The sequence below is a fragment of the Miniopterus schreibersii genome, assembly GCF_964146895.1.
Source record: "Miniopterus schreibersii genome assembly, chromosome: X".
Taxonomy (NCBI): Eukaryota; Metazoa; Chordata; class Mammalia; order Chiroptera; family Miniopteridae; genus Miniopterus; species Miniopterus schreibersii.
In genome coordinates, this window is record NC_138104.1 from 73,675,707 (window position 1) to 73,697,948 (window position 22,242).

The 22,242-nt window shown below is 40.6% G+C and overlaps 1 protein-coding gene across 9 annotated transcripts in view; it reads left to right on the forward strand.

Moving 5' to 3' along the window:
* The window catches only part of SHROOM4 (shroom family member 4), a 206,410-nt gene extending 187,993 nt beyond the window's left edge, over positions 1 to 18,417 (forward strand). For all 9 annotated transcript variants that reach the window (XM_081126795.1, XM_081126803.1, XM_081126796.1 and 6 more), the window contains 5 exons: positions 3,261 to 4,073; positions 8,417 to 8,566; positions 9,434 to 9,614; positions 15,265 to 15,534; positions 16,796 to 18,417. In XM_081126795.1, the coding sequence (XP_080982921.1) occupies positions 3,261 to 4,073; positions 8,417 to 8,566; positions 9,434 to 9,614; positions 15,265 to 15,534; positions 16,796 to 17,065 (1,684 nt within the window). In that variant the 3' untranslated portion in view covers positions 17,066 to 18,417. The remainder of the gene's footprint in view (positions 1 to 3,260; positions 4,074 to 8,416; positions 8,567 to 9,433; positions 9,615 to 15,264; positions 15,535 to 16,795) is intronic.
* Positions 18,418 to 22,242: the final 3,825 nt, after the last annotated feature.

Below are 22,242 nucleotides of genomic sequence, written 5' to 3' on the forward strand. Positions count from 1 at the left end.
CTTATTTTGGTCAAAGTTATCAATATTTTTTTCTGTGGTAACTGGTGGGTTTAGATATTCTCATTCTTCTAATTTTGTGCATTTGGGGTTTTTAACTTGATTCACAATTGGCTTACCTGTCTTATTTTAATTTTCTTTTAAAGAATTAGCTTTTAGCTTTTGTTATTTGTTATATCATTTGTTCTCTAGTGTATTGGTTGATGCCATTAGTTTTCTTTCTGCTTTGCTTAGGACTATTTTTGTGGCAGTTTTCTTAACTTCTTTTGTTGAATGCTTAATTCATTTATTTTTATTTTTTCTTGTGTATTGATATAAGTATTTAAGGCTATAATTTTCCCTTTTACCACTGTTTTAATCAACCATATCCTCCAGCTTCTCATATTTTCATTGTTGTTGTTTTCTAGGTATTCTACAGTTTCAGATTAAATCTCCTCTTTGACTAGCATGGAGAATATTTTTCCCTTTTATTTTCTATGCTAGAAGTTTTTGTTTTTCATTTTTGTTATTAATTTTGAGTGTTATTGTATTGTGATTAGATACTGTACTCTGTACTATTTCCACTTTTTAGCTTAATATATAGTCAATTTTTAAAAAATGTTCTATGGGCCCTTAAAAATAATTGTCTGATTTTGGTGTATGAATAAATTTAGATGTTCCCATTACCTTAGTTTTTGACTGTCAAATCTGTCATCAGCTGAAATCATATCATATGTTGTTTCTGCTTTTTTCTACCTTTGCATTTCCTATAGATTTTGTTTTAGAAATTTTATTAATTTTTATTTTTCAGTTATAGTTGACATACAATATTATATTAGCTTCAGGTATACAAACATAGTGACTATACATTTTTATAACTTATGAAGTGATCATACAGATAAGCCTAGTACCCACCTGATACCATACATAGTTATCACAATATTATTGACTATATTCCCTAATATGTGCTTTATATCCCCTTGACTTGCTTTAGAAATTCTGATGCTCTGTTATTTGGTACATAAAGATTCAGAGTTGTTAGATCTTCTTCATGTTTTCTAATTGTTAATATTATAGTGCCCTTCTTTGTATTGTTTATTGCTTTTTGCCTTTAATTCAACTTTGTAATAATATGAGTATCATGATCCTTATTTCCACACCCCCCATTTTTGGCATTAATTCATTTATTAAACAAATATTTATTGAATGTCTACTGTGTGCCAGGCACTAGGTATCAGATGAATGAGACACACAAGATCCCTGTTAGTGTGGAGCTTACATTTTAGTTAGAGAGTGGAGCACAAAATGAACAAGTAAAAATAGGTATATGACATATCAGGTAGTGATGCATCCCTTGAGAAAGAACAAAATGTAAAAAGGAAAATTAAGGTTAAGTCATCTCTATTTTATATAAGGTGGTCAGGATAGTCCTCTCCACCTGATAGCATTTGTCATCCTTTTACTTTCCATTCATCACCTTGTTTTTTTTTTTTGGTTTGTTTTATGAGGGGGAAATGTCAGGTGGAACAGTTTGCGCACAAGGGGTTGCTTTAATCTAAAGGAGCTCTAGGTAGGCTAAGGCCTAAATGAGAAGAGAGTGGGAAATGTGTGGATATGAATTTCTGTCCATGTGAATGATGAATTAGCCAGGATGGGGACTGGAGATGAGGGGAGTGAAGGATATTTTGCTTTCCATTCTATCAGAGCTAGGCTACCATTATGTATATTATTAAAAAAATATTCTTGGTCTGCATTATGACTATTGAATGGATATTCTGTCTGATGATTTAATTGAACTGCTAGAATGTCCTGTCACTAGGCAGTACTTAGAATGATCCTGATTGCTCACAGACTACAGCAGGAAACCAGATCTTCTGGTTTAGCAGACTTAACCCTTTATACTATAAGGCTAAATAGATGTCCTCTGACTTTAGTGACTCTTTATTATACACAAGTTTGACATTTTATACATATTTAAATAAACCTGGAATCATTTTTCTTGGATATTTTTTCTATTGCTTACAAGATAAGAATCTTATTTCTCCTCACAAGTGATAGTCTTTTTAATTTTGATAGTTCTTTCTTATATGTATATTATATATACACATATAACATATATTAAAATTCTATACACATACACCCTTAACTCTTGAATCTGGAATTTATTTTGATAAATAATATATGGTATAGCTCCAAATAACATTGCTCTGCATTTATCTCAAGAAAGATTTATTAAATGATCTTATCTCCTTGTTATAGAATGCCAATTATGTATTGATATCTTAATAGCTTCATATGTTTCTGGACTTTCCAGTCTGTTCCACTAATCAGTAATAGAGTTTTCACTATAATTTCTTTATAATATGCTTAATCCCTACTCACCCCCCCCCATTTCTTCTGTAACAAATATGCTTTAATATTATATCTTGCTTTATTTTACAAGCTAATCAAAAAACCCTATTGTTAAAAATTCCTATTGAGAATTCTTACTGGAATTGCATTAGGAGATATTTTAAATCCAAAATAGCAGATATTTGTAAATGTCATGCTTGATGCTTTTTCTTACAAGTATAAGAACATGAAAAGAAAATATACATGCCAAATTAATGATATAGCTTGCATCTAGAGAGGCAACAGGGGAATATAAGTGGGGGGTGAAACAGATATTTTTTCTTATTTCTTAAAATTCATGAAGCATCAATGAATGACAAAATATTAAGATGTGTTTATTCTGAGCAGTGAATATTTATTTTAGCAATCTCTGTATATTTGTATATATTTGAATTTTTCATAATTAAAAACAAAACAAACAAACAAAAAAACAGATGAAGCAAGATAACCAGACTTGTAAGCCTAAGGATATGGCACATTCAACCTGAGTGCTACAAACAGACTGAGGTGGTGTGTGTATTCAGGCTTTAGAGCTAAATTGTCCAGGTTCAAACTCTAGCTCTGCCACTTACTAGCTTTATGACCCTGAGCAAGTTACTTAACCTTCCCATGCCTCAGTTTCCCCAACTATAAAATCAGGACAATAATAATAGCAACTTCCTAGGGTTATTATGAGGATTAAATATGTTAAGGCATGAAAGGCACTTAAAACAGTACCTGGTATTTAGTACAAACACAGTAAATATTAGCTATCAATAATATATATTACTATTATTACATTTATTACATAGATTACATTGTTTTGTGGCCATTTTAAATTTTACATAAATGATGTCATAAAAAATATGGGATCATCTGCTTGTTTTACACAATCCCCATCTGCTCTTTTGCAGGGAAATGACTCATTCCAAGGCTGGCTTTTCATGGGCAACCCCCTTCCATCCTTGTCTTGAGAACCCAGCACTGGACTTGTCAAGCTACCGAGCAATCTCTTCTCTTGACCTCCTAGGAGATTTCAAGCACTCCTCGAAAAAAAAAGAGGAAACTTCAGTTTATGAGGAGGGGAGCTCCATATCCTCTGTGCCCCAACCACTGCGCAGCCGTGCCTTCTCAGAGAGTCATATCAGCTTGGAGCCCCAGAGCTCCCGGGCCTGGGGGCAGCATAGGAGGGAGCTCTTTACCAAAGTTGATGAAACCCAGCTAGATCCTCTGGGAACCAGGAAGAAGGCCTTTCCTCCTCCTCGCCCTCCTCCTCCCAACTGGGAGAAGTACAGGCTTTTTCGTGCAGCCCAGCAGCAGCAACAGCAGCAGAAGCAGCAACAGCAGCAGCAAGAGGAGGAGGAAGAGGAGGAGGAGGAGGAAGATGAAGAGGAGGAGGGGGTAGAAGAGGAGGAGGAGGAGGGAGGAGAAGAGGAGGAGCTGCCACCCCAGTATTTCAGTTCAGAAACCACTGGTTCCTGTGCTCTCAATACTGAGAAAGTCCTGGAGCAGCCACAATCCCTGGGCTTTGGTCACCTGGAGGTCTCAAGGCAGGGCACACAAAGCCTCCCAGCAGAGCAAGAGTCTTTTAGTCTCCATTCAAGTGATTTCCTGCCTCCAATAAGGGGCCACTTGGGATCTCAGCCTGAGAAGACTCAGCCCCCTTGCTATTATGGCATTGGTGGCCTTTGGAGGACATCGGAGCAGGACACCACTGATCCCTCCAAGTAAGTGTTTATGAAAGACATCAGGTCCACACAGAGGCAGGCAGCATGAGTTTGAATTCCACCTCCATCATCATGTACCAGTTGCATGACCTTGGGCTGTTCCCAGTCTCAGTTATCTCACCTGGAAAATGGGCATGATGATACCCATTCCACATGGTTGTTGTGAATATGAAGTTAATCTATGTAAAGGACATAGCCCTATGCTTAGCACATAGTAGGTCCTCAGTAAATTGTAGTTGTTCATGTTCTTATTCCTAAATACCACTATAAAAATATATTTATCATTTCCCAGTTGGTCTTTAAAATATGCATCAGTTTCTGGCCCCTAAGACAGAAGGCATTAAACCTTTGTTGCCTGCACAAGGCTTTTCCCATAAGCCTGGCTCAGGCTCTTTTCTACCTTATCTTCTGCTTGCTCTTCAGAACAAGAGGCTAGGTGGAAACCTGACCTGCCTTTGCTCTAGGGCCTGCCTGAGCTTCTAAACGCAGCCTAACACCTCAGCATCAAAGGTGTTCCTGGGGTTGCGTGCTTTATGCCTTGATCATTCCTTACAACAGCTAAGAACATTATTTTCCTCTTCCACTCTCCATTACCCTCACCCTTGTTTCACCTATCTCTTTGCATTTGCTTCAGAGAGCAACACGTGGTAGTGGACAGGATGAGCTGCCTGGGCAGGAAATCTAGCAGCTGGACTGCCAGCGTCTGTTCATTTCATTGTGCCAATGCTCATGTGCATGCACTACAGTGTGTGGCTGTTCTCTTTGCTCCAAAGCAAAAGAGCTTTGGATTTCAGCTCTGCCAGGCATCCCACAGAGAGCTCAGCCCACTCTCTGCTGGGAGTGAGGGTGGGGGGCAGGTGCCTTTCCTCTAAATGCTTTCTTTAAATCCCTTTATAGAAGGAATATGCCTGAGACTTGTTGATATTAGAAGTATCTTGTTATCATGTCTTTTACTGATAGCCAGATCCATTACTTGGCTATCTGGAGCTAGTCAAGGTTTTCCAGCCCGAGGTGCCAGAAGCACAGCACTTACAGGGCCTGGCTCTGAGACACTGTGAGAATCTCTTATCAGATCCCTATTGGCTGCTTCTCAAGCCGTCCATCTAGCTGGGGAGCATTCTTACTATAATTGGAAAACTGTGGAAAATGACTGTGTTACCTATCAAGGTGAAGAGAATGTGATCTAGCACTTAATATTCAGAAGAAAGAATAAATGAATGAATGAATGAACATGTATTAAGCATTTGCTATGTACCAGACACTGCTAGTCCTTTTATATTCATTATTTCATCTAATCCTCCCAACAGCCCTAAGGGTTGTTGTTATTCTCATTTGACAGATGAGAAAGCTAAAGCTGAGCAAAATAAGGGACTAAATAAGTCAGAATTGTGCAGCAAAGATTCAAAACCAGATCTGCCTGACTCCCAAATCCATGCTTATTTCGCTATCCTAGTCGAAGAGGGATCTTGTCCTTACAGCAGGCCAGGCCTTTACAAGGCCCTCCTGTCTCCTGTGTGTACCAGAGGTAATAGTTACAGTACCCCTGTCAGCCTGCTAGTTCTTTCTTTATGTACCTCCATTCACCTTGGCCAGAGAGAGGGAAACTGCTATTATTCAAGATCTTGTAACTTCTTCCACAGATTTTTTTAAATGACTATAGGATGGAGGGGAAGCATTTATTTGCATACAACCCTGGCTTGTGGCTGCAGAAAGTCAATTATAGGTGCTTCTTTGCGTGATAACGAGTTAAGGAACAGCATCATTCACAATATAGCTATTTTTTTTTGCTTGTTTACCATGTGCCAAGTATTATTCTAAACACTTTCGTGTATTGATTGATTTAATCTTCACAACACACCTATGAAATAGATACCATTAGTCTCATATATATATATATTTTTTTTAATTTTTAAAAATTTTAAAAAATATTACAAATGTCCCTTTATCTCCCCAATGACCCATTCCACCCCATCCCACCCCCCTCCCCAGTCCCTCTCCCCACTATTGTCCATGTTCTTGGATTGTGCATATATGCATATAAATTCTTTGGTTACTCTCTCCCCCTCCACCTACCTGCCCTCTTCCATCCCTCTGACATTCATCAGTCTGATCTATGCTTCCATGTCGTTGAATCTATTCTGTTCATCAGTTTATTAAGTTCTTTAGATTCCACATATAAGCGAAACCATGTGATGTTTGTCTTTCTCTGTGTGCCTTATTTCACTTAGCATAATCTTCTCCAGGTCCATCCATACTGTCCCAAAAGGTACAAGAACCTTCTTCTTTATAGCTGCGTAGTATTCTATGGTGTAAATGTCCCACAGCTTTTTTATCCACTCATCTACTGATGGGCACTTGGGCTATTTCCAGATCTTAGCTATTGTAAATTGTGCTGCTATGAACATAGGGGTGCATATATTCTTTCTGATTAGTGTTTCAGGATTCTTAGGATATAGTCCTAGAAGTGGGATCACTGGGTCAAAAGGCAGTTCCATTTTTAATTCTTTGAGGAACCTCCATACTGTTTTCCATAGTGGTTGCACCAGTCTGCATTTCAGATGAGAAAAGTGAGGCACAAGGAGATAAAGTAACTTGCAGAACATCACAGGTAGCCAGAACCCAGGTAATCTGGCTCACTGTGGCCACTACATCATCCCAGCATCTCTGGACTCCTCAAGAAGAACCTATTCCAGATCCTTAGAGAGCACAGAGTTCTAACCAGAAGGAAGTGGCTTTAAGATTTTGTAAGGGAGGATAGTGTTAGGGGCAAGTAGATATATAATACTTTGAATCTAAAAAGAAAAAAAGATGGGGAAAAAAGATGTCCTAATTTCAGCCAAATTAACCCAGATTATCTTTGTAACTGACATACTATTCAGTTATAAAATTCTGGGATACATTTAGAAGCAGGTTAGTGGAATTATTGAGTGTTGGTTAAATCTAATAACACTGATTCAGGTGCAGGTATAGCTTGCTTTATGGACTGTATGCATTTCCTTTCAGTACTATGTAGAAGGAATCTGAATTTGGCTTCAGAATCTATTATCAAATTCAGATTGTGTTCTCAGATCTCCTGTAACCCCTGGCCTATTAATGGAGATTATGAGGAAAGGAGCCCTAGAAAGTAGTGCCTAATATAATACACTAGAATATGATACAGGGCTCTGTCTTCTGGCAAACTGTGTCTCTAATTAGCACATCCTTTTAAAAATTTTTTTTCCAGTTTTATTGAGATATAATTGACATATAGCCACATCCTTTTCTTAAAAAAATATTTCATACTTTCTTTCAGCACTTTCTGACTCAGAACACTCACATATTCCCTAAATATTTTTCATAGATAAGAATTCCCTATCCAACATGTTCATATGCCCTCCAGAATATTCTCTTTTCTCTGCTAACATAGATATAATTCAGTCAGAAAAATTTTTACGTGTAGGGCTTTATGTGCTGTCAAGTTGTCCCTTTGGGAGTATAAGATAGTGGCTGAAAGCACAGATTCTGGCCCTGGCCAGTGCGGCTCAGTTGGTTGAGCATCATCCCGTGCCCCAAAAGGTTACTGGTTCAATTCCTGGTCAGGACACATACCCAGGTTTCAGGCTCGATCCCTGTAATTGATAGATGTTTCTCTCTCACATTGATGTTTCTCTCCCTCTCCCTTCCTCTCTCTCTAAAAACTCAATAAAAACATATTCTTTATTTTGCAAAAAGCACATATTCTGGCGTTAAGTCACCTTGGTCTAAATCACAGGTCTGTCATTTACTGTCTGGTGACCTTGGGAAAGTTACTTTACCTCTCAATGCTTCATGTTCCTTATCTGTAAAATGGTTGTCATGAGCATTGAATTTTATATCTGTATCTATATCCTCCCCCCCCCCCCCATCTTAGGACAGTTTCTGGGACATCAGAATCACTGTGTGTTAGTTAATAGTGTTCCTTTATCAGTGTTACTAGCTTAAAAACCTACATGTAAATGAATACCTAGGATGAGAAATGTTGGCATGCTCAAGTTTCTTTTGTGTGATGAATTAGGAGACAGCAAAGCATGAATCAGTAAATAGCTGTGGAGCATTTTAACCATTATTTTTGACCTTTATCTAAGAGCTGCAAATAGCTGCAAAAGTGACTAATGAGTTTTTCCTATTTTTCCTTTCAAACAGCTAGAGGTTAGCAAAGGGGCAGTGATACAGACAGGTGGAGAGTGGGGGTGGCTGGTAGGCAACAAGAATATAGAGGGGGTTGGCCTCTCCCTTGCATAAATCATGGGTGGAATTATTTGCCTGTCTGTCCCCGAAGCCCGACATTGAAGCATTTTTTTTTTTTATTTCCTTCCTCACACCAGACCAGAATCCTTGATGGCAGAAGACTCCAAACCCAAGCCAGCATGGAACCAAAGCTACTTCTTTCCTGAAGAGCAGTTCTCCTTCATGGGCTGGCGCTCCGAGAAGCAGCACCTCAGCCCCGTGGGCTTCAGTGAACCCAAGACAACAGGGTCTGCTGCTATACTTGTCAAGCCCCTGGGTGACACTGGTTCCATTTCCCCCTATTTTATTCTGCAACTATGGAGGAAGCTGGGGCCATTTGGGATATACCAGAAGTATCTCTACTCTATTCCTTCTCAGGCAGAAGGCCTGCTCCACAGAAGGCAGTCTCAGAAGAGCTCATGGGAGATGTAGTGGGTCGTGACAAGTCCCTGGCAGGGGAGCTAACCCCAGCCTCCAACATAGTGACCACTGCTGAGGTCATGGGTGACCTCTTTGCTGTGGGAGGTTTGCAGTGGAGGGGCCATTTCAAGTAAGAGTTGTACCACCGGGAAAGAAGAAATGATCAGAGTATCCAGGAGAGCTACAGGGTGACTTTATAAGCAAGCAGACTAGATAGAGTTGGGGTGAGCAGAGTCTAGGATGGGCATGAGGATGCCAGCAGGCTTAGAAGACAAATAGCTAAGGTCTCAGATATATCCCTACCACTTAGCCCCTCCCATATCCATATACTGGGGCCATGAACGAAAGGAAGTCATCAATGATAAGCCCAGAACTTTAGGGGCCTGTCAGTTTTTCTGGATTTTAGTGGGGTGCCAATGACCAAACCAAATTATCCTAAAGAAGTCCTTGTAGCTGCAGAAGTCAGGGACAAGGAAATAGCCTTTTAAGTTCTTAAAATTGGCCTTGACTTGGCTTCTAGGTAGCCTTTATGTGGTCTGTTTACATTTGAACAGTGCTTCCTGGTCCATTATTTCCTTATTTTACAACTTATTGGTGAAGCAGGGTCCCACTGTATTACAAATAGGGAAGCTAGGAAGCAGAAAGGACAGCAGCCTCTCAGCAGAGGTTCAAATGGTCATTTTTTGTTCCCACAGACAAGAATTTCAGCACTTCTCGCCTCCTCAGGGGGCCCCAGGGATCTCTACCTCTTACTCAGCTTATTACAATATTTCTGTGGCCAAGGCAGAGCTGTTGAACAAGTTGAAAGATCAACCCGAGATGGCAGAGATTGGCCTAGGAGAGGAGGAAGTTGACCATGAACTGGCTCAGAAAAAGGTGAAATTTTTATATGCCTTAGAAATTTTCAGCATTTAGCTTGAGTGTGTCTGGAGGTTGCCCTGCCCTCTAAGCTCTTTAGAACATCTTGGTACATTCCTGTATTTTCAGTCTGGAAATTAAATAGCTGTCTGGGTTTCTCACAAACGCAACTCCAGGCTCTTCTCGATCTGGTCAATAATAATTATGGTAGTAGTAATCATAATCATCACTGCAATGTCTCTCTAATCCTTAAAACAACTCTGCAAGGTAGACATTACTATCCCCTTTTTACCAGTTGAAAGGACTAAGTTGCCCAGGGTTATAGACTAGGTGGTAGATCCAGGACTTGAAGTCAAGACTGTTTGACTTTCTATTGGGCCATCCCTCTGAAGTTAGCCTTGTTAAGTAACTCGCTGCCCAAGGCACATCAGAGTTTTTACCAGTGAGCACTAACCAATGGCAATCATTGATTATACTTTCTGAGAGAGAGAACAGACTAACAACAACAACAACAACAACAACAACAAAACAGGAAAAATTATAAGCTGGTAAACTTTAGTATTTATTTGCAATGATAGTCAGCAATCTCTTAAAAATGTTAAATAGATAAATGGAAATGTTGTTGCATAGCCTCCCCTTTCTTCCTCTAAGTACCACTAGCCTGGTTGTCTAATCAAATTCCTGGAATCACTTTGCCCTCCCTGCACTTAGCCATTTTATTTCATAAACAACTGGGTTTCCATGGCAACCTGAAAGGTCCAATTTACCACTCTGAGGACATCTGAATTCAATGTAAATTAGTCATCTGCCCATATTTCTCATTCAGGATATGACCTGTAGGAAAGCTCAAGGCCATTTACAAAAGACCTCACCACCACTTTCCAATCTGAAACAAAATGTCAAGGAAAGAATTAGAAGCATGGTGGTATCAAAGATGTATTGATCCAGATGCCTGTTTCCTTGGATTCCATGTTCCCTGATCATGGCTGGGCTTCTTCTGCCTTACTTAGGACCTTTTGTATTAGGAGCAAACCTAATAAAAGTCTGGCCAGAAGAAGAGAAGAATGATCAGAAATGGTAAAGCACAGAACGGGGGATAGTGATTTGAGGTGATTGTGGGTGGGCTGGAACAATTTTTATCTCTGAGGAAGACAGTGAGGAATGATACTGATTTGTAATATCCCAGAAAAGCAGCTCAGCTCTAGCTGGGTCTGTGATGACTCCATGGCTCTACCAGGATTGAAGTTCAGGTTGCAAAGCCCAAGTGCCAAGAAACAAAGGGCTGTCTCCACTTTCATCCTAGCAGAACTATGGAACCTAAGAGCTGGGATGGGTAGTTGATTTTCCAGGTTGATCATTTGGCCCCCCACCCTCCTTTGTCCCTGGCATTGAGTTTTATTTGGGAGAGAAGAGGATAAGAAATAACTGGGAACCTCTTGGCATCTAATTGTGTTGCCTCATTCGTATCATTGATCCCTCATTCCCAGTGGGTTTTGGAGTTTCCCTTAAATGTAAACCTATTACACTTCAGACTAAGATCATGGCAATCTCCTGAATGTTGACCAGTACCTTGGATATCTCTAAAGAAAGTACTAGAAAGGAACATACTCTAGAAAAATACAAGCTTATGGTCCCAGAGTTCCTGGGCAGGGATAATAATAAAACAATAATAAAATAATAATAATAAAATCAAAGCATACTTCATATATACAAGATACTGTTCTAAGCACATAACATGTACTAACTCATTTAATTCTCATAACAACATTATGAGGTAGGTACTATTATCCTATTTTTAGATGGGAAAATTGAAGCACAGAGAGGTTGAGTTATTTGTTCAAGTTCATTCTACTACTTAATGGCAGAACTGGAGTTCAAACCCAGATAGTAATAGTAGTAGTAATACCCAGGTGATAAAAATAATAACAACAACAGCAGCAGCATTATGGAACATGTATTGAGTGCATAATGTGCCAGGCACATTACTAAGTATTTTACCTCTATGATATAATTTAACCCTCACAAGAATAGGGAGTGGGAGGAGAGGAGGCACTTCTCTAATTTACAGATGAGGAAACAGAAGTCTCAGTGGGACTGGGTATCTCACCCAAAGTCATGCAGTTTTGAGGAGGTAGAATTGGAATCCAGGTATCTCTGAGTTCACAACTCTACCACACTACCTTCCTGTGAATGCAGTCCCAGAACTGGCTATAGGGGAGACAAATCAGAAGACACAGGCTGTGCTTCCCCCAAGAAACTTACAGTTTTAGGAAAGGGATCAGGCATACCCACATGAAACAGAAAGTGAGCAACTTCAAATTATACTGTAGGTTTCTAATTCTAAAAGACTGGAGAGTTCAGAAAAGAAAAAGATCATTGAGAGAAGAGTTATGGAGGTAGGGGCTTTCAGTGGGCAGGAGAGGGGCAAAGCTGAGCTCTGAAGAAAGAATAGGACTAGCTAAAGTGAAGGAAGAGATAAAGAACAGGTAGAACTGCATAAACAAATCAGGAACACAGAAATGAGAGCTGTAAACACAGAGGAAGGTGAGGAGCTAATCCTGAAAGGTTCTGAGGAGTGAGATTAGAATGGTAGAGTGAGGCCAAACTGAATAATAATATATTAATAGCATTCATCTTTTACTGAGCACACAGTCTGTGCTAAACCCTTTGCATTCATCATCACATTGAATCCATATTACAATTCATTGAAGAAGGTACTGCAGTTGTTCCCATTCTGCAGATAAAGAAAGTAAAACTTCATAAAAAATTTCACCTAAGGTCACACAGCTAGGAAATGGCAGAGTTATAAGTCGAACGTAATCATTGCAACTCCAGAACTCAGACTGTTTTCAAAAAGACCTCAAAAGCAAAGCTGAGGGGGTGAAAATCTAACACAATGCCATTAACATTAGAGGTACTTAAATGGATAGGAGAATGAATAAAGAAACAGGCAAATAATTGATGACAATGCTTTTTTAACCTATGTTTTCACAAGCATTCCAGTTCCTGTTTATTAAACAGTCTCCACAAGTATTTGTTTATTATTGAATTTATTGGGGTGACATTGGTTAATAAAATTATATAGGTTTCAGATGTACAGTTTTATAACACATCATCTGTATATTGTACTGTGTGTTCACCACCCAAAGTCAAGTCTCCTTCTGTCACCATTTACCCTCCCTTTTACCCTTTTCCACCTCCCCCACCCACTTTCCCTCTGGTAATCACCATACTGTTTTCTGTGCCTATGAGGGTTTTTTTTTGCTTAATCCCTTCACCTTTTTCACCCAGCCCCCAGCCCCTCTACCCTCTGACAGCAGGTACTCTGCTCTCTGTATCTATGAGTCTGTTTCTATTTTCTTTGTTGATTTTGTTCATTAGATTCCACATATAAGTGAAATCATATGGTATTTGTCTTTCTCTGACTGGCTTATTTCACTTAGCATAATACTCTCCAGGTCAATCCATGCTGTAGCAAAAGGTAAGATTTTCTTCTTTTTTTTTTATAGCCATGTCGTATTCCATTGTGTATTCCACAGCATTTTTATCCACTCTTCTATTTTTTTAAATCCTCACCTAAGGATATTTTTTCCATTTCTTTTCAGAGAGAGTGGAAGGGAGAGATAGAGATAAACATTGATGTGAGAGAGAGATCTCTCAGGTGGTTGCCTCCCACATGCACCCTTACCAGGGCCAGAGATTGAGCCTGCAACCGAGATACGTGCCCTTGGCTGGAATCAAACCTGGGACCCTTCAGTCTGCAGGCTCTAACCACTGAGCAAAACTGGCTAGGGCTATTCACTCATCTATTGATGGGCACTTGGGCTGCTTCCAAATCTTGGCTATTGTAAAATTTAGCTAATGCTGCAATGAACACAGGGGTGCATATATTCTTTCAAATTAGTGTTTTGGGTTTCTTCAGATATATTCCCAGAAGTGGGATCACTGGGTCAAACAGCAGTTCCATTTTCAGTTTTTTGAGGAAACTCCATACTGTTTTCCACAGTGGCTGCACCAGTCTGCATTCCCACCAGCAGTGTACTAGGGTTCCCCTTTTCTCCACATCTTTGCCAGCACTTGTTGTTTGATGATTTATTGATGATAGCCATTCTGATAGCTGTAAGGTGATATCTCATTGTGGTTTTAATTTGTATTTCTCTGATGATTAGTGACATTGAGCATCTTTTCATATGTCTACTGGCCATCTGTATGTCCTCTTTGGAGAAGCATTTATTCAGGTCCTTTGCCCATATTTTAAATGGATTGTGGGGTTTTTTTGTGCTAAGTTGTCTGAGTTCTTTATAAATTTTGGACATTAACCGCTCATCAGGTGTATCATTGGCGAATATGTTCTTACATTCAGTGGGTTGTCTTTATTTTGTTGATGGCTTCCTTTGCTGTGGAAAATCTTTTTAGTTTGATGTAGTCTCATTTGTTTATTTTTTCTTTTCTTTCCCTTGCCCAAAAAGATATATCAGAAAAAAGATTGCTACCATCAACAAATCAATGAATGACAAGTGCTGGCAAGGGTGTGGAGAAAAGGGAACCCTAGTGCACTGCTGGTGGGAATGCAGACTGGTGCAGCCACTGTGGAAAGCAGAATGGAGTTTCCTCGGGTTGTGCATATATGCATATAAGTTGAACTGCCATTTGACCCAGTGATCCCACTTCTAGGAATATATCCTAAGAAACACGAAACACCAATTAGAAAGAACTTATGCACCTCTATGTTCATAGCAGCACAATTTACAATAGCTAAGATCTGGAAACAGCCCAAGTGGGTCACCAGTAGATGAGTGGATAAAAAAGCCATGGTACATTTGCACCATGGAATACTATGCAGCTGTAAAAAAAGAAGGATCTATTATCCTTTGGGACAGCATGCACTGAACTGGGAAGTATTATGCTAAGTGAAATAAGCCAGTCAGAGAAAGACAAGTACCACATGATCTCACTCATATGTGGAATGTAATAAACAAAATAAACTGATGGAAAAAATAGATCTAGAGACATAGAAGCATGGAACAGACTGAGGGATCTCAGAAGGAAGGTGGGGATGAGGGTGTGGGTGGGGAGAGATTAATCAAAGAACTTATATGTTTATAAGCATAACCTATGCACACAGACATTGGTATGGGGAATTCCTGGGGATGGGGTGGATGCAGGGTGGAGGGGATCAATGGGGGAAAAAGGAGGACATCTGTAATACTGTCAACAATAAAGATTAAAAAAAGAAAGATTGCTATGAGAAATGTCTGAGATTTTACTGCTATGTTTTTTTCTAGGATTTTTATGGTTTCAAATCTTACATTTTAGTCTTTAATCCATTTTTAATTTGTTCTTGGGTAAGTTGTAAGAAGGTGGTCTAGTTTCATTTTTCTCAGCAAGTATTTATTAAGTACCTTTGGTATTAGCCCATGGATACCACTTATCTAATGCTAAGAAGTTTGGTAGTAACAGAGATTCCTCCCAGATTCTAAGAGATGAGAGACATGGTAGCTGTCCTGAAAACTGGAATTGCTCATGACTTGCTCAGGTTTCTTTTGTTTCCAGTGAGTAGGGTAGAGCCCATCATCTGTTACATGGATCCCAAAACGTAAGTTACAAGAACAGATCAGTTTCTGTGGGTCCCCATCCTCATCCTTTGCCTTCTCCTCGTTTCTCCTAGATACAGCTTATTGAAAGCATTGGCAGAAAACTTTCTGTCCTGCGGGAGGCCCAGCGAGGATTGCTGGAGGACATCAGTGCCAATTCTGCCCTTGGAGAAGAGGTGGAAGCCAACCTAAAGGCAGTCTGCAAGTCCAATGAGTTTGAAAAATACCGTTTGTTTATTGGAGACCTGGACAAAGTGGTCAACCTGTTGCTGTCACTCTCTGGACGACTGGCCCGGGTAGAAAATGCTCTCAACAGCATTGATTCAGAGGCTGACCAGGAGAAGGTAGAGTTGGAGTCTCTGGGGTGTGGATGGAGGGCAATGCCATATGTTTCTTCTTGGGGCTTCCTCTTTAAAGTTTGGCTAGTTTGGGAGGCAGTAGAGCATAGTGTTAAGAGTATGAACACCAGCTTTTAAGTGCCTTGAAATTCTGGCTCTACCCTTGAATTAGCTGTGTGACTCTGGACAACTTAACCTCACTCTTTCTCAGTCTCTTAAAAATGGGGTGAACACACATAAGGTTTGAAAATAAAATTAGATAATCCATGTTAATATCTTAAAACAGAGCCTGGAACAGGGTAAATACTGAATCAGTGCTGACTGCCAGTAGTAGTAGTAATAGTAGTAGTAGCAGAAGCAGCAATTTCATCCTCCCCTCCCCTCCCCTCCCCTCCCCTCCCCTCTCCTCCCCTCCCCTCCCCTCCCCATCTTCTCTTTCCTCTCCTCTCCTCTCCTCTCCTCTCCTCTCCTCTCCTCTCCTCTCCTCTCCTCTCCTCTCCTCTCCTCTCCTCTCCTCTCCTCTCCTCTCCTCTCCTCTCCTCTCCTCTCCTCTCCTCTCCTCTCCTCTCCTCTCCTCTCCTCTCCTCTCCTCTCCTCTCCTCTCCTCTCCTCTCCTCTCCTCTCCTCTCCTCCCTTCCCTTCTCTCTCTCTCTCTCTCTCTCTCTCTCTCTCTCTCTCTCTCTCTCTCTCTCTCTCTCTGTCTCTTATTAGAGGGAGAGGTCTCACCAAGTATTTGAGATTGGGAGGTTGTCAGTTCCACAGGTTTGATCACTATGCATACATTCATGAACCAAAACTGTGTTGCCTTTCCCTATGCAAGTGGTGTTAGATACAAATTTGAATACACAATAAGAGGCACGTAGGCATGCGCCTACACACATGGCTATATACATGCACACACATACACCCATGCAGAGACACATACCATTTTGAAAGCATTGTCACAGTGATGGGTGTTTACCAGATAGCTTTGTCAGAGCCTTCCCCCACCCTTACCTCAGCAGAGGTCCACTAATTAAAGACAGCTTAGAGATGGAAAAAGGTGATTGCACATCCCCCTCCCCCCACCAGAATCACTGTCGTGTATCCTCCCACTGCTACAGGAAAGAAAGGATTTTGCATGAAGGTGGACTTCAGGGCAGGAAATCTACAACTGATCAGTTTCCAGAGTGGATTGTTGCTTTGTGGCAGCACACCTGGTGGAGCACTGGGTTAGGCAGATGACTGGTAATTGAAATTACCCTTAATTGTTTTTCTACTTCTGCAGTTGGTGCTGATAGAGAAGAAGCAGCAGCTGACAGGGCAGTTGGCAGATGCCAAGGAGCTGAAGGAGCATGTGGACCGGAGGGAGAAGTTGGTGTTTGGCATGGTCTCCCGCTACCTGCCTCAGGACCAGCTCCAAGATTACCAGCACTTTGTGAAGATGAAATCTGCTCTCATCATTGAACAGAGAGAGCTAGAAGAGAAGATCAAGCTTGGGGAAGAGCAGCTCAAATGTCTCAGGGAGAGCCTACTCCTGGGGCCTAGCAATTTCTAATTCCACCAGCAGACTGCCCACATCATCCCTGTCCAGCCACAATGGGAAGTGCTTTCAATCTTCATTAGCAGTTTGTGGGCATATAGATAGCAGTTAGTTAGCAGTTTGTTCCATATCCTCTACCCTGGATGTCTCTTACTGCCCCTTACCAAGCAGGGAAGCAGGGCACCCAACCAGCTAGGAGACTCTGGAGAGGGCCCAAGCTTCTACTCTAGGGAGTAGAAGCAAGAAGTAGAAGCTGTAACAGAGTGTGATTATATAACCACACTCTCTTTCCCACAGTTTGTACAGCAAGCACTTACCATACACAGAACCAACAAAGTACTTTCATTCTTCTTTGTACTAGGACATCAGAGACATCATGCACTCAACACCCACCCACACCATAATCAGCCTTTCAAGGCTCAGAGAGAAGCTGCCAATGAAGCTCCACTCTGCCCCAAGGCTCATGGCCCAGTCACTTCTCAGAGATCTGGCTGTCTTGAGGGCATTTATCTACTGGAATTTCAGGGCCTCACTCAAGCTTTGCAGTGGGAAGCAGAGAAGGAGAATTATACTTAACAGAATGTGAGTAAAGGTTTGGGATCCCCACATGCCCTGCTGGGAGGAGCTAGGCTTAATGAAGTTGGCTCCATCCCACCTTCCCCAGCATCTACATAAGGGGAAAGACACCCACTCTTATCCCTAGCTAGTGTGGCCCTCCACCTGTCCTAAGACTTTGGGCCTACCACTTCCTGTTTCATGTTGCCTTTTTATTGCTTGGGTTACAGATGCCTACCCTAAGGGCTTCACACTATGGGTCATAAACAGTTTTGCTAAAGCTGACTTCAGCATACTTGTTTTGTTACTGGGGGGAAGGGATTCTTATTGTTATATTTTAAATGGCCTTTTGATTTTATTTATTTTTATGTTTTATTGATTTTTTTCTTCTTTTTTACCTAACAAGGTAAAATGAGGGGAATTAGAAAGGGAAAAGTTAGCCTAGAAGGAAAAGATTTTCTGTAGATCAGCTTGAATTCGCCATGGCTGGGTAAGTGGGTGTCAAGGCCTTGAATTATTCCCACCGTAGCTGACAAGTGTCTAAAAGAAGTTCTCACCTTGAACTCAGAGCTTCCCCACTGTGGCCTGGCCCTATACTTCTACTGAAGTATGGATAACCGTAAGCTTAATATTTCCCAACAGGGTTCAATTTTTCTTACATTTTTTTCTTGAAACCAAAGAAATCTGAAAGTTACCAAGGTCCACCTATTTCTTTACAGTCTCCAAGCTAAGGAAAGGGGAGAGGTGAGCTCAGGAGGAGTTCCTCTATCTAATTGCTTTCTCAACCTGTGGCCTGGCTCAGGGAACCAAAATTCATGGTAGTCGAAAGCTCCAGTCAGGGCCAGTCTCCTGAGCAAATTATGATCCAGACAGGATGTGAGGCAGACAAACAACTAATGCTGCTGCTGTTGCCTAGGCCCTGACACTGGTAGCCAGTTTCTGTCCTGGAAAAGCCTTCAGGTGGGTGATGGCAGGAAGGGGGTTATGGCCAAACTCTGCCCTATTATAAAGCTCAGTTTCCTATTCCTTGCAAACTGGCCCATGCCTGGCATTGCACAGCCCTGCCCAGCAAGCCCTGGTATCTGTTCTAGTTATTGCTGAGTTCCTCCCTGTCCTTGGAGGTTAACTGTAGCAGCAGGGGTGCCTCAATGGACCAAAAGAATTTGCCAAGGAAGTTTGCTGCTGCTACAAATACTGGTTACTAACTTCCATTTCCTCCTCATTGTATTTGGAAACAATGGAAGAATCTTGGCCAGCAGGTTGTCCTGAGGGGTGGGCCTGGGTATGCTCTTAGTACACTGCTGCTGTCAGAACTACTGTTAAAATATCAACCTGCCATTCTCCCCCAAGTGGAGAATTCTACTTTATCCAGGAAAGCTGATGGCTTGTAAAGGGCTAAGCTTACCCAAGCTAATGTTGAGGAAAGTGGAGGACTGCTTTTAATATAGGCTGTGGCTGCCATCTTTAAAAAACAAACAAAAAACAGGCTCTAAAACAAACAAAGGGCAAGATTGAGATGTCCTTTATTGAGGGAATGAGGCCAATGTAGTCCATCAGTATAAGACTGTGTGTGTGTGTGTGTGTGTGTGTGTGTGTGTGTGTGTGTGTGTGTGATATTGTGTGGCTAGAACAGCTTTTTGGAAATACAGGCCCAGGGTGGTCACTCACCTGGACACCGTGGCCATAGTCTTAGTTTTTCTAGTCAGTGGTAGATTGGTTGTACCTTAAGTTTATCACACTAAAAGTACTATTGACTCTGTAATTTTTGTCCTTCATCCTACTTCAAATTGTTACAGAGTTGGAATCAGAACAAAAGGATGCTCATTTGTACACTGAGGGACAGTTTCCAAAGATCTTAATAAAATAACCAAAAAATTATATTGAGCAGTGAAGCTTGGCAGACAAAGTGAACTACTAAACAGGCACTGATGTCCAGCACTGCTGACACAGCAGTCCCATTGTGAGTGATAGTGCTGCAAAGCTGTCACTATTACTTGAGATCCAGAGTCTCTTCTTCGTTCTCATGTCCTGTGCTCTGCCCTCCACAAATGCCTTCCAGGGGTAGCAGTCTGGAAGGCAGGCCAAGGGATTTCCACAAAGACAGTTACTGGTCTTGACTTCTGCCCTCTCCCTTCAAATACTCTTACAGGCCCCAATGAGTAATAGGTAAATACAGTGGTCGATATAGAGAGAGGAATTAGTGCAAGAGCCACTATAACATGTCCCTTCTAATTCCTTATTCCCAGGGACCTGGGTAATTGAGTCTCCTTAAATCCTACTGTCTGCAGACTCAACCAGGGTATAGCAGTAAATGCTCAAGAGAAAGAGACAAAGATACTAAAAATAAAGTCCTTGCAAGGGAGATACTGGAAGCAGAGGAACAGAGGTGAAAAGGTGAAAAGCCTCTTTCAAGACCAGTTTCAGGTTCTGTTTTTCACTTAACCTCATGTGCCCAAAAGTTGTCCAGGGGCACTAGAGCCACAACCTTAACCCCAGCCTCCCTAAAGGTGCTGCTCTGCCAGTAGCAGGTTTCAGATGAAGGAAGCTGGGCACATTTCTGTCCACTTCCTCCTGTCTGGAGCTTGGTGACTCCCAATGTGTTTGCCAAAGGAGTTATCTATGCCAATAATATTTCTGTAACAGCATATTATATTCTTTGAAGATTAGTAGATCTTTAGAGGGGGGTGGGACAGGGGGCAATTTCTATAGCTAAAGAACCAGTATTTGTTGTACAACTGTTGGGGGCCATCTATCCCATGTGAAGCTATTATTTTTCTGAGTCTTATTGTTTCTGCATTTGTGTCCTCCACCACTCCCTTCTTGGCTGACATTGATATGCCTGTCAGATTGTCATCAAGGGTCATACTTCAATAAAAGGTGCTAAGGACAAAAAAAAAAAAAAATCTCACGTGTTTTGACTGAGGTGATGGAAATCTCCTAATATCCTGCTGAAAATTATTGGAAAGGAATTTGGTCATCTATCCATACTTTTTCAGAGGTAACCATATGACCAGAACCTTACCCACATTCCTAAACCCTTACCTTGGCCCCTCAGGGATAGCACTGGTACTATATCATTAATTATCCCCAGTAAAATAACTTACAATTTGGGAAGAGTCAACAATAGTTGTAACCTCAAGTGTAAACCTCAGCAGTATAAAGAGTCCAGTTCTGAAATCTGTTCTGATCAGAAGTGAGCAATTTTCTAGACCTCCTCTAATCTTTTGTTCTGTCTACTAGTATCATTTTCCTTCTACCTGTTATTCCAGTTTCACACCCTCACTTTTAGCAACCTGGAAAGTAAGGTCCTTGCTGACCAGCTCTCCAAGATAACCTCAAGGTTTAGACCCAAATGCACTCTAGACAACTCCTCTGACACTGAAAAACTTAATTTTTTCCTGATCCATACATTGTTCATATCTCAACTGATATCCTATTTCAGATATCAAATGTGGTAGAATCAAAAGAACCTAGCTTTGGCATTAAAATGAACTGTGTTTAAATCCTGATTCTGCCTCTTAGTCTATAAACTTGGTTATTTGCTCAACTTCTGAGTTCATATTTTATTTATAAATGGAAGCAATATATATCTTACAAGGTTGTTGTGGCTTAAAAATAATAAATGAAAGCTGTAGGCTATCTACTGAGAAGTTGTTAGAAAGACAGAAACCTAGGCTCCACCTCAAACCCACTGACAAAAGTCTGCATTTTAATTAAATTCCCACGAGATTCATATTCATATTAAAAGTTAAAAAGCAGTAACCTATCACAAACATGCTCGATACATGGTAACTATACATTATTCTAGTCTTGATTTACTCAATTCATTCCTTCTGAATCCTAGGCATATTCTTGTTCTTCTCATACTGCCTGCCTAAATTAGTTCAGCAAGATTGCTTGATACAAAGTTGATATAGACCTTGCAGGGGGAGGAGTGGATGCTGGGTGGAGGGGATCAATGGAGGAAAAAAGGGGGACATCTGTAATACTTTCAACAATAAAGGTTACATTCTAGTAGAAGAGGCAGATCACAATCAAGGAAATAAGATAATTTCAGATAATAGTAAGTGCTGTGAAGAAAATTTTAAAAGGGTGATGTGATGAGGATTAAGGAAGGGGACACTTGAAATAGATAAGGGCATTTCTGAGAAGGGAATATTTGTGTTGAATCCTGAATATTACAGTGCAGTGAAGGCCTGGGGTGTGGGGAGCTGGGTGGAGGGGGTCAATGGGGGAAAAGGGGACATCTGTAATACTTTCAACAATAAAGATAAGTTTAAAAATAGGGGAAAAAATCACTTGTATTTCTATACATTAGCAATGAGGAATCTGAAAAAATTAAGAAAACAATTCCATTTATAATAGCATCAACTTAATAAAATACTTAGAAATACATTGAACAAAAGAAGTACAGGTACACTAAAAACTACAAAATATTGTTGAAAGTTTTTAAAATACAAGTGTAAAGATGCCTATGTTTACAGATGGGAAGACTTAATATTGTTTAGATGATAATACTCCCCAAATTGATCTACAGATTAATGCAATCCTTATGAGAATCCTAGCTGGCTTCTTTGCATAAATTGAAAAGTCAAACTTGAAGTTCATATGTAATTGCAAGGAACCCAGAATAGTTA